General features: G+C 50.2%; 2 protein-coding genes across 2 annotated transcripts in view; one reads left to right on the forward strand and one right to left on the reverse strand.

The window, feature by feature from the left end:
- Positions 1–5,078: 5,078 nt before the first annotated feature.
- On the reverse strand, positions 5,079–6,297 carry UBXN10 (UBX domain protein 10). The gene has a single exon (XM_024750019.1). The coding sequence runs from the start codon at positions 6,295–6,297 to the stop codon at positions 5,458–5,460; it is 840 nt and encodes a 279-aa protein (XP_024605787.1). The 3' UTR covers positions 5,079–5,457.
- Positions 6,298–12,006: 5,709 nt separating this feature from the next.
- The window catches only part of PLA2G2C (phospholipase A2 group IIC), a 23,739-nt gene continuing 23,206 nt past the window's right edge, over positions 12,007–12,539 (forward strand). The window contains exons 1-2 of the mRNA XM_024749979.1: positions 12,007–12,012; positions 12,121–12,244. Of these exons, the coding sequence (XP_024605747.1) occupies positions 12,007–12,012; positions 12,121–12,244 (130 nt within the window). The remainder of the gene's footprint in view (positions 12,013–12,120; positions 12,245–12,539) is intronic.

Consider the following 12,539-nt stretch of genomic DNA (forward strand, 5'->3'; position numbering starts at 1 on the left):
GTCTCTGGGGTCTGCCTTGACCACCCACCCCCCGTGTAAGATCTCATCCTCTGCAACCCCCATGCTCTCCAGATCCCCCTCACCCTCTGCTTTTCCATTTTCCATCACCTGTATCCTTTTCTATCATACTATATTATTTATTATGTATATTGTTTCTTTTCTGTCTCCAGGCATTTGAATGTAACCTCCATAAGGGCAGGGAATTTGTGCCTGCTCTGTTCTCTGATAGACCTAATAAGTGCCTGGCCTATAGGTGCTTATAGATACATTTTGAATTAATTTGTTACAGCTAATTTGAATAAGGTGAGCTCCTGCTAGGAACTCCATTAAGAAGGAGAAATGTGAGCTGAGGTCCAGGCCTGGGTTGGGGAAACTAACAAAGCTCTATTGGGTCTGGATCCAGAGTCTTTGGGACATGGCCCATTCAAGTATGATCTGGGTTGACCCTGCAGTACATCCAGGGGCTGTATGCAGGGCTGGCATGGAGACAGCAGGTGATTTCCAGACTGTGCTTCCCAGTAGGGAGGATGAAAGTTGCCACCATTCTCCCACGGTCTGTCTGCAGGTGGCTGGCCACTCTTATTAACAGTGGGCTGGGGCTAAAGCAGACCCAGGATGTCTGTCGGTGGTACTCACCAACCACAGTAGACCCACAATCCCCACCTCTCTGCTAGAGGGCAGATGCCAGAGAGGTGCAGCTCTCAGCAGGTCCAAGGCCCTACAGCACAGCTCTCCTCAGTGTAAAGAACAGAAGAACAGGTGGGCGTGGAAGTTATGAAACTAGGAGCTTTGTTAATTACACCAAAGGACAGTGGTTTTATTTGCCCTCATGAGAGGAAATGCACCCCAAATCAGCAGCTGGGTTTGGCTGAATGGAATAGAGGCAGGAGAGGGAGGGAGAGAAAAAGAGGTAAACAATGTATTATTTTACTGGAACAAGGATTTCTCATAAAGTAACCTTGGCGGTAATTATACCCCTAGAGTTAGATGGTAATTGACTTAACCTATACATTAAGTGAAATAGCAAACTTTTTAGTTGCATCTCTTGATCAAAGCAATTAACAGCTTTAAAATTCTCTACACACTTTGTCCAAAAACTTTCATGCATTTCCTTCCTCTGCACATTGCTTCTGGTCAGGGCTTTTCCCCTGCCTACCATGTATTGGTCTTGTGGCTGTCAGGTTTGTTTTTGTTTTTGCAGAAACAGTCCACATTGGTGAGGTGGTCAAGCTAAGCCCACTTGGGTAAATTCCAATTTGTCAAACTATCTTTCCTTTTCTTTTTCCTTAAGAAAATGGATTGTGTATCCAGAATCTGACCGTCTCTCATAACATTTATGGCTACGCCCCTGGCCCAAGCCACCACCATCTCTCCTCTGGTTACTGTCAACGTCCAGTAGTTGGTCTCCCATCTTCCACCCTGACCCCTACAGTCTGTTCTCAACACAGCAGCCAAAGCGCTCCTCTGAGCATGACTGGGAACGAGGCTCACTTCATTGTACCCATCGGCAGTTGTCCCATCAGTTGTTCAGCTTCGTGGGACGGGATTTAAGTGGGTCCAAAAATACTTCCGGACGTGTGTGCTTGTACATCAGCTGTTCAGGATTTCTGCTGTTTCCTCAGCTGTTTGAAGGTAGAGGCACACAGAGGGACGTCAGCAAGGGCTGGTAGAAACTGTCTTCACCAGGAAAGGAAAATGTCACATCACCGGTGCAGACGGAAAATAAAACACCCAATTTTATTTTTTATAATTGAGTGACTGTCTTGTTTGTTGGTGAGTCACCAAAAGTCTGCTCCACTTGGATGGCCAACTCCTCTGCAGTGGCCCCCGAGCCTCTCTGCTTCTATGGTGGGGTTTGGTCGGTTCTGATTTCAGGGCGAGGGTAAACGTGCTCAAAGTTTTAACTTTATGGTGGTGTGTTGCCTCGGTGGACTAAGAAAACGGATATTCCTGCTTAATTCTCAGAATGATTTCCACACGAATGAAGTAAAATGATCTAGTTTTCTTTGTAATTCTGTTTAAAAGGGATAAAAGTAGATCCACTGACCATGTAAAAGGCTCGTCTAAAATATACCCCAAACCACGGGAAACTGAATACCCCTCTACCTCAACATATTATGAAGACAACTAAAAATCGTGTAAAGAGAAACCTTTTTGCCTCTTGGGGCAGGGTGGCTTTGACAGTAGACACCCCTTTCAAATGGTGATAAGAGCACGAACAAAAGCAAAGTCTAGTGCGTGGAATGCCTTACTTCTGTCATGCCTGGTAGTGAGACTGATCTGTCACTAGTCTTGAAAGTTTCTCATTGGAATGGAAGCCTCAAGGCTTGTCTTGCTTTTTTTGTTTGTTTGTGAAGGATTTTCTGTGGGGAGCTCAGGGGTGACCGCTGGCTCATGGTCCCGTTCACCTCGCTTCTTCAGCAGGACTGCCCTGGATTCATGGCTGTGGGCTGGGTCCCCGGGTACTTTCAGGGCAAGGGCTGTTGTTGTGTTAGAAGCACCTGCCATCTGTTGGTGAAAATTTTTCGGATTCTACATGATGAGTCACTTCTTTCTTGTGCTGTTCCTTCTGCTGCCAGGATGAACTTACCTACTGGATTTTATCAGGGGATGGAGTGGAATCTCTCATCATGAAGCTTTGTCCTATGCAAAGTCCATGTCCCTAATGAGTGATCTTCCTGGTGCCATCACTAGGAGAGGTGGGGAGGAGTGTCTTCTGTATTCCCGCAAGGTGGGAAAAGACCCCGCAGCCATCCAGTCTGGCCCTCACTCTAGGGCCCTCCCAGATAAAGCTACAGCTGCTGCCCTCAGCTGGTTGGAGTTGACGGTCCAAGGTGGTTCCACACTGTCTTGCCAATGCTCCCTTGCTAGGGCGCCTATGCCTGTGAGCCGGTGTGGCACAGGGCAGACCCTCAATGACTGTGGGTTAAATGAATGACTCAGGGCTGTGACCGCAAAGTGGGCCAACTTCAGACCTACCAGGGCCACCAAGAGTTAGGCCCTGGGCTCAGCTTAGCTCATTAGGCCAGGGTACCTGATTGGCACTACCACCTACAGAGCCAAGAACGCTGAAGTTCTGATACAGTGTGTTCTTGCCAACCTCAAAAGAAGAGTACGTGGAATGATTTGGGGAAGAAATTCAGGCGTTTCTTCCCCTACAGGCCAGCTTAGTGCTCTGATATGAGCTGAAAGTAGGAGCTTTCGGAAGGGTGGGCATCTGGAGTGCCTGGGGAAGAGGACTTGGATCAAACAGCAGGGCCAAGTGCTTTGCCAAGGAGAGAACTGAAGATGGGGTTCACAACGCCCTCTGCCCATTAGCGTGGGTGGCCGAAGCCTTGGGCTGAAATAAGAAGACGCACTTCTCCACTGACTCGGTTTCACGCAAATCGGTTTTTATTATTAGTATTGTCATCTTTTGTCCCCGCAGAAAAAGTTTATTTGAAACAAAAGATGTGTTTCAAATCTAGCTTTGTTCACATATCCCCAAATATCCTAAAATATTCCTATGCTTTATGCCTTCCATTTTGTTCCCACTACCCCCAAAATTCTAAGCTAAACAGCAGTAGCAAACCCCTAAGCGCAGAACATTCTAACTCCTCCAAGCATGCTCCATTTCACTGCAATTTTCTAAAGATTTCCTGCCTGGAGAAATTACCAAGTCCCAGGTGGGTGGGATTTTATTCTTACCACAGAGTAGGTGGTAAGAATAAAATGTGGGAGTCTCTTCCCCCAGCCTCCTAGATCAGAGGCAGAGTTCCGTGCTCGAGTCCTGGGTAGGAGGCGAAATCCCTGGACTGTGCGTACCGGGCTCGAGTCACCAGGCCCTTCTGCGTGGTCAGCAGCCAGGGGATGCGGCCAGTGGCCTGGGCCTGCCCAAGGCGCCACCAGCCCCAGCTGACCTTTGCAGTCAGAGGAGCGGCTGACCAAATGGCATTAAGAAATTTTGCAAAACATTCCAAAATAACCTATTCTGGAACGATCTGGGTGGCGTGGGATGCAGTTAAGACAAGTCGAGCCTTCTTCAGAGGAAAGGATGTTGGTGTCCATCTCCAGGGCCAAGTATCAATTTGCTGGGAGTAACATTTCCAACCACAGGCCTCACCTATGCACGAGATGCACTCGTTGCTATGCTTCTAGAAGTCCTGCCTTCTCTGTGTACCTAGCAAGTAGGGGTGCGTATCAGTACTCAGGGCTTTGTGATGGCTGGGCTCTGGGAGGACAGGTGTTCTCCACTCCGAATGGTGATTTGGCCATAAAGGGGATCCAGGTGAGATGTGGGAGCCTTGCTGAGCTTACAACACGAGGGAACTTTGGAAAATTTCCATGTCACCATTTCAGAGCTGGAAAAGCAAGACTCCGGGGTCTGCCACACAGCTACGGGTGTCACGCTCATCGACCAGACACTTATTTGGGCACATGGTCTCAGCGTAGGCACAGCAAAGCGACACCAAACCGAGGCGCCCTCTTCCTCCGGGTGATTCGAAATCAGAACACGGGGGCACCCCTGTCATCTCAAGGGGGCGTCCGTGTTTGGAGTAGGGGAGACCCTGAAACTGGGGGATAAAACAATGTATCCACACCCAGATAAGCCAAAGGGGGCTTTCCTACAAGCTTGTGCAGACGTGTAGGTTTGTGCCATTTAAAAACAAAAGATGCCACCACTGACAAAAGCAAAGGATGTAAGATTACCCTGGCTTTTCTCAGTTTGGGGAAAATTTTGTGAAGAGAGTAGCTACCAAAAATTGTAAACCTCGTCAGTCTCTATTAAAAATAAAGTAGCTCCTGGCAAATTCCTGCTTATGGAAGGGATTCACTTTCCAGCTCTGGGGCTCTTTCCGAAATGTTGGTGTGTTGGGGGATTTGTATTAGCTGAAGACCTATTTTTTCCTCTGAAACCACTTCACACAAACGGTAATCCCCAAGAAACTCGAGCCACCGAGCTTGGCAAAGGGGCTGATCCCAAAATAGGGTCAAGCGCCCGCTTCTTAAAGATGCTTGCAAGAAACACAAATGCCAGTGCAGTATTTCCTGAACCCTGGTTATTTACCAGACCAGAATCCTCTCTGGGAAGTGTTTAATCCTGCATCAAATACAGAAAGGCAAACCATTGGCTTCAAGGGAGTGCAAGTTCATTGAAAAGGTAAGCAGATGCTTCAGAAAGGACCCAAGGAGAAGAGGAGAAGGCCTGGTCACAGCTGTTCCAGGAATAGCCTTGGTCACTTGCCAGTTCACTCTCGTGGTGGAGAGAATTTAACAACTGGAAGAGAATCCTCTTAACGCATTTGGTGCCTGCGTAGATTTCACTGCGTCAAAGAAGATGCTCTGAGGGTGAGTGTCCCAAGAGTCACAGCCGCGCCAGATTCACCTGGCACTTGGAACCAAGCTGCCTGGGAGGCCGTGGCGCCCAAGCATGCTCCTTGCTCAGAGACCCAGGACCCCAGCTGGGTGGCTGCGGACTCAGGGCCATCCCTCCCCATCTTCCTGTGAGATGCCCAGCACCGACTTGTGGAGGATTCCGCACTCCTGCAGAGACTTGGTGAGGTCAGAGAAATGTCTCCTGGGCACCTCCATCGTTTCAATGCTGCGGTGTCGGTAGGTGGCCTTGTTCTTGTGTTCGGCCACGGCGACAACGGTGTATAAGTCATCAGTTGGCCGGAAATGGTGGACAAACCTCCGTCCGGATGGTGATCTGACGGCAAGCAGCAGCCTAGGCTCTGGATCCGACGGCTCCTCCAGGTCTCTGGCCCTGTAGGAGCTTTGTCTCTTGGTCCGCACGATGAATTTCCTCTCCGGGGAACGAGGCTGAGCTCGGGAATCTTCTTCACTCATCTTCACGGTGCGGGTCTCCGCTTGGTAAAGAGCCTGGGTGCCGCTCAGCTGCAGGGAACCAGCCTTTTTAGCAACTGTTTCCAGGGCCCCCTCCTCCAGGGTCTTCCTGTTGATGGAAGGAAGGACTGGGTATTTATTGAGGGAAGAGGATGCCCCTATGGGCACCTGCTGCAGCAGCTCCGGGATCTCATCGGGGGCTCCCTGATTCGGAGATTTGGGTGCGCAGGCTCCCGGTTTCTGGCTGCTCGGCGACTCGCAGGGAATGGCTGGAGGTGAAGATGGCGTGAGGCTGCAGCATCCCTCCGTGCCTGGGGGCTTACGCAGACTTGGCCGAGGACGTCCCTTGGCGGACTTGGGCCTCGTGACGCGCATGTTTAGTGAGTCTGGCCGCCAGATGAAGCTGTCAGCTGCTGTGCTGACAACAGTGCATTCAGGGGGGGCGATGTTCACAGGGGCTTCTGTGGCCATTGCTCCTCAAGACCCCTAAGGAAGCAAAAGAGAGGAGGCCGTGGGTTAAATGTTCTAGGACTTCCGGACCTGAGCCATTCACTTCCCAGGATCCAGAATAAGGACCGGCCACAATGGGGGCAGGAGGGGGTGTGCAGAGGAGCTTCTCTCTGCATTTCTGGCATCTGGAGAAGGGCACCAGCTGCAGTTCATTCATTCCTTCATTCCAGGCATTGGAATATATCAGTGAACCAGAGTCCTTGCAACTTAAATTATTATGGTGAGAAGAGGCTGGTGTTAAATCCACAAGTAAATAGATATTTTCAACGACTACTAACTGCTACGAGGAAACTAAAGTATTGCACCAGCGAGTGACTAATTCTTATTCTTACAGGGGGTTGGGAGGGCTTTAACCTGAGAGACCAGATTGATGAGAAGGAATAAGCCCCGTTACAATCGAGAGCAGGGCTCAGCTAACTTTTTCTCTAAATGGTTTTGGCTTTGGGAGCCACGTGGTCTCTGATCCAACCACTCACCCCTGCCCCTGGAGCACAAGAACAGCCATAGACAATACGTAAGCAAGGGACTGCGGCTGTGTTCCCTGTGTTCCCAGGCAACTTTATGTACAAGGACAGGGGTGGGCCCCATTTGGCCCACAGGCTGTGGTTTGCCCACCCTTGCTCTAGGGGGAAAGTGTCCCAGGTGAGGGAAGAGCCAGGGTCCAGTCCTGAGGGCGGAATCTGCTGGCTCCCAGGGTGGGGTGCTCCGCCCTACACTGTCCACAGACCTGGAGGCCCAGAAGAGAGCGTTACCCGTGGCTGCCTTTGCTCAGAAGAGAGAAAGTATCCCTGTTCAGTTACCCAGCAGGGAATCCAAGCTCAGCTTCACTCAAGAGCTGAGAGCTATATATATGTGTTAGCAGACGGTATTTGTTTTTCTCTTTCTGACTTACTTCACTCTGTATGACAGACTCTAGGTCCATCCACCTCACTACAAATAACTCAGTTTCACTTCTTTTTATGGCTAATATTCCATTGTATGTATGTGCCACATATGGAATCTGAAAAAAAGAAAAAAAGGTTATGAAGAACCTAGGGGCAGGACGGGAATAAAAACACAGACCTACTAGAGAATGGACTTGAGGACACGGGGAGGGGGAAGGGTAAGCTGGGACGAAGTGAGAGAGTGGCATGGACATATATACACTACCAAATGTAAAATAGCTAGCTAGTGGGAAGCAGCCGCATAGCACAGGGAGATCAGCTCGGTGCTTTGTGTCCACCTAGAGGGGTGGGATAGGGAGGGTGGGAGGGAGACACAAGAGGGAGGGGATATGGGGATATATGTATACATACAGCTGATTCACTTTGTTACACAGCCGAAACTAACACACCATTGTAAAGCAATTATACTCCAATAAAGATGATTAAAAAAAAGAGCTGAGAGCTTGAGCTTCGGGGCTCCCGCCCCGTATTCACTGGGGAATCCCCACCCTCTGCCTCCCCATTTTCCCCGTTCCCCCTCCATATACTCCATTTTCCTTTCTACTGGCTTTTCATTCAACCTTGCTAGACAGCTCTGTGCAAGTCACTTCATGCAACATCCCTCGGCTGCCCTCACTTTGTCATCAGGCTGGGGGAGAGGAGAAGGAGACCCCACTGCTGGTCCACCCACTGGCCAGATCTCACAGGGGGGCACTCGGCTTCTAGACCAGGGTTGGCAATCCCTTTCCGTAAATGGCCAGAGAGTAAATATTTTCGGCTTCGTGGGCCACAGTCTGTCACAACTACTCGTCTCTGCCCTTGTGGTGTGAACGCCGCCCGCCATAGACAGTGTGTAAATGAACGGGTGTGGCTTTGTCCCAAGAGAACTGCCTTTATGGACACTGGCATTTGAATTTCATATCATTTTCATGCGGCACAAAATCTTCTTTTTATTGTTTCCAACCATTAAAAGTGTAAAAGCTATTGTTAGCTCATGAGCCACACAAACACAGTGGTGTGATCTGGCCTGTGGGCCACGGTTTACCCAACTCCAAAGGGGCCTCCAGCCACATGCTAATTCTACAGATGTGTGAGCCAGAAAAGCAGAGTAAATGCCCCAGGCCACCAAGTCAGCTGGCGGCAGAGGCTGAAAGACAACCCAGGTCTGTGACACCCAGTCCTGTTCTCCAGGACCAGACTTGGCCTCTCCCCCAGCACTGGTCACATTCAGTCTCTTCGTTAGCTGCTGACATTTCTTCTTCCCAACCACCTTGTCAACACTTTGAGGGCCCCTGTGTTTGGACCTCCCACACCCTGTATTTGGGGGTGTGCACGAATGCACGTCCTGAAGCACGGTGGGAGGCGTGTTTCTCTTGCGGGCCTGGAACTGCCAGGTCAGGCCCCCTCCCCTGTCCTCGCCATCTTCACAGCACCTTCGCTAACACGCTTCTGATCACCTTTTCTTCCCAGTCCCTGGTTACATCCTTCCCAGGACACTGCAACGTGTTGGGCTCCCTGCCTCCTCTGAATCCTGACCACCACCGCGACTGCGGCTCTCTCCACCTGCAGCCCGACCAGCCCTCTCCCAGCCCTCGAAAGACCTTCTGGTAGCTTCCCAGAGCCTCCCCAGGAAGCAGCACGTTTGGGAGGTGTCGTGAGACCTAGGTTCTATTTCAGGCCCTGCCAAGAGCTAGCTGGATGACCACGGGACAATCATTCTACCTTTCTCATACATTGCTTTCCTCATCTATAGAATTAGCTGTATGACCTTGAAAACATTGTTTAACTGCCTCTAAACATCAGTCTCTATCGGCAACATGAGGACAGTAACACGAAACATCACAGGTAAGGCCGTGAAAACCAGGCTTGGCACACAGTAAAGGCTTCATTTTTCTGCTTTTGGTTTTTGTTTTCTGTTTATTTAGTGCTTTCGATTGTTTTAGGTCCAAAAGTCTTACCTGTCGCTTCAGAGCTTTTCCCCAGGGTGTCTGTGGCGGGTCTACTCCCAGTCACCTCTAATCGGCTGGGTGACTCAGGGGACCCGTGCCTGCCCCGCCCACTGCACAGAAATGCCGGAAGGTTGACTCCAATGAGCTACTGCCTCCAAAAATGCATTCTAATATGTCCCTTCTGATCCCATACTTGTATTTATTTAGTTAGTTAGTTAGTTATGTATTGGCCACGCCACATGGCTTGTGGGATCTTAGTTCCCCGACCAGGGATCAAACCTGGGCCCTCGGCAGTGAAACCGTGGAGTTCTAACCACTGGACCGCCAGGGTCCCCCTAATCCCACACTTTAATCGTATACTTACCTCCCATTCACTTACTCCAAGCTACCTTCATCACACAATGCTGAGCAATGCAATTCAAGCCCCTTAGCTCTGCACCCTAATATTCCCATTCTGTGCATATTACCATCATTGTCCAATTTTAGGGCGTATCCCCTTCCTCACCACTAAAACCACAACCAAACAAAACACAGTATCCCTGTGTATTCCTGAAGGCCTACTCAGTTCAAAGTCTGCCCTGTCAGAAAGAGAAAAACAAATACCGTATGCTAACACATATATGGAATCTTAAAAAAAAAAAATGGTTCTGAAGAAACTAGGAGCAGGACGGGAATAAAAACGCAGACCTACTAGAGAATGGACTTGAGGACACGGGGAGGGGGAAGGGTAAGCTGGGACGAAGTGAGAGTGGCATGGACATATATACACTACCAAATGTAAAATAGCTAGCTAGTGGGAAGCAGCCGCATAGCACAGGGAGATCAGCTCCGTGCTCTGTGACCACTTAGAGGGGTGGGATAGGGAGGGTGGGAGGGAGATGCAAGAGGGAGGGGATATATGTATACCTATAGCTGATTCACTTTGTTATAAAGCAGAAACTAACACACCATTGTAAAGCAATTATACTCCAATGAAGATGTTAAAAAAAGAAGAAAAAGAAGTCTGCCCTGTCTTTCTTGACTGCAAGGCCTCTGTGTTTGCTCCATTCTGCTCACAGGCCGTGTCTTTCCTCACTCCCATTTTCCCACTTCTAGTCTTTCACACTCAATCTGGCTGCTGGGAGTTCGGGAGCCTTCTCCTTGGCATCAAACAAGCCTGCCCAGCTCCTTGTTAATTTAATCTATTTTCTGATCAACTGTGAAGAATGTGGGGGGGGGTTCCCTTTAATTTTAGTCAAAGTCTTTCACTTGTAATTAAGCAGCTCTGCACTTAACTCAGGGTGGCATGGGGAGGTCATAACTGCCCAACTGTTCTGCCAAAGAGAAGCTTAACTGGGAGACCAGCTCCCCCTCTCTGCCCACCCTTCCCCGTCGAAGAAGGGCTGTTAATTTGCCACAGCTTCTACCCAGTTATCACAGACTTGGCTTCTAATTCCCACACACGCCTCGGGAAGGCTTAACTGTCAGTAAGTTTGGTAACTTAGAAACCTCTTCCTTAACAACTTCGATGAGAAAAGTCATGTGTTCTCACAGGCTCCCTGCTGGATTATTTTTAACAGTAAAACTTCAGTGTGTGCATGCACTTTCTATACCTTTTGGTACTATATAATTATCCATGTTCAGGGGGTGTCATATCCAAGACACCCTGGTCATAAGATAACATGACTGTGAGCTATCTCGGAGAAAAACCTCAATTATGACTAAGCCCTATAAACCCACTCATGGTTATTTAGAGATTAACACCTCCTTCAGGTAAAACCGCTCCATCAAACCTGCTTTCATAACCCGCTGCCTCCTGCCGAGAGCAGGAACCATCTGTTACACGGAGGGAACATCAACTCTCCCCAGCTTCTCCCACATCGAGAGGGGAGGTGGGGGAAACAGGTGTTTGGGGACCTGGGCCAACGGTGTCTTTATATTCACACCTTGGGTCTCAAACTCTGCCTTCCCGCCTCAGTCCAGGGAGGCTTCTGCTGCATCCATCATCAACCCTGCTCAGCTCATCTCACCACCTCTAGGCCTGGCAGACTCTCAACCACAAAGTGATTTGACAAGATCTAGGCGTAGGCTTCCATCAAGCTGCCTGTTGAATAGGCAAGTGGCCTGTTTACTTAAACATAATAGCTGCACCCCAGGGGCCTGCTAGGAGTCAGGAAACAAACATTGATAACGGTTCCCAAGGAACTGCCAAAAGGGCAGGTGCCCATTCCTTAAGATTACTCACCAAATCAACTGGAAAGAAGAACTGGATAGGAGAAGCTAACGCCATCTTCTGGCTTTCCAAAGGCTCCCACCTCCCACCACGGGGTCAGACCACCCTATTTCACTCACAACCCAAACCTAAGCCTACAATAAATGCAATAAAATATAACTACCCACATATGATCTGCTGGTATATACCAAGGGTGCATACATTTGAATTGGTCTTTTAAAAATGTTTGTCAGTTAATACTATCCTCTACCAATCCCCACCCCTCCTTGTGAGGCTTTGAGGATGAAAACGCTCAGGAGAACAAACAGGAGATAGTAGCTGGCCTGAGAATGAGAAAACTTTGGTACCATTCCCAGTTCTACCCAGGACTAAAGATTATAATATACTGTCCTACGCAGAGTGCCATGTTTAAAAGGGGGAGTTGAGAAATTGGACCACAAGCCACCAAGTGATCAAAGGTCTGGAAAAGGAACTGGGCATGATTCCAGCAGCAGTGGGGAGGGGGGATTAGAGGTAGGTGGAGAAGAAGAGCTCAGTTCTTTTCAAGGACTGTTAGTTCTAGAAGGAGGCAAGATTAGGCGGCAGGATGGATGTGGGGGAGGGGCAAGAAAGAGCCTCTAGAAAGTGCGAGTTGACCTGGGTGAAACAGCGGGGGTCTGGGGGGAGGCTCAGATCTGGTTCCGATCTCTCCGTGTGACAGGACATCCCCTTGTCCCTCGGAGTCTGTGTTCGGTCTGTACTGCCCAGCCAGGAGGCCATGACCCAGCGGTTTCCTAGGGCCCTCGGCTTCCGAAAAGCCCGGGAGCTGTCCCATTCCGGCAACGGTGAGCTCTGGCCGGGCTGGCTCTGCCCCTGGGGAGCTGCCGCTTCCCTCCTGGCCCTTGACCTGTCTCCCGGGCTTCGCCCCTGGGGCCGAGTCTGGGGAAGCCCGCCCGGGCGACGGGCCCCGGGGGGCTCGGGGCTGGCCTCTCCCGGCCCCTCCCACGCCCCCAGGAGGCCGAGGATAAACCCGCGGGCCGGCAGCCGGTCACGCTCACCTAGCGGCGCCGCTCCAGCCGCCGCCGTCGCCTGGCACTGTCCCGCGGATAAACAGCCTGGGTCTCCCGGGCAACCGCGCCG

This window comes from Neophocaena asiaeorientalis, unplaced genomic scaffold (genome assembly GCF_003031525.2).
Source record: "Neophocaena asiaeorientalis asiaeorientalis breed wild unplaced genomic scaffold, Neophocaena_asiaeorientalis_V1.1 scaffold275, whole genome shotgun sequence".
In the NCBI taxonomy this organism is placed as follows: Eukaryota; Metazoa; Chordata; class Mammalia; order Artiodactyla; family Phocoenidae; genus Neophocaena; species Neophocaena asiaeorientalis.

Bases quoted from the DNA above. Each gene is read 5' to 3' on its own strand.
- UBXN10 (XM_024750019.1), bottom strand. From the start codon at position 6,297: ATGGCCACAGAAGCCCCTGTGAACATCGCCCCCCCTGAATGCACTGTT.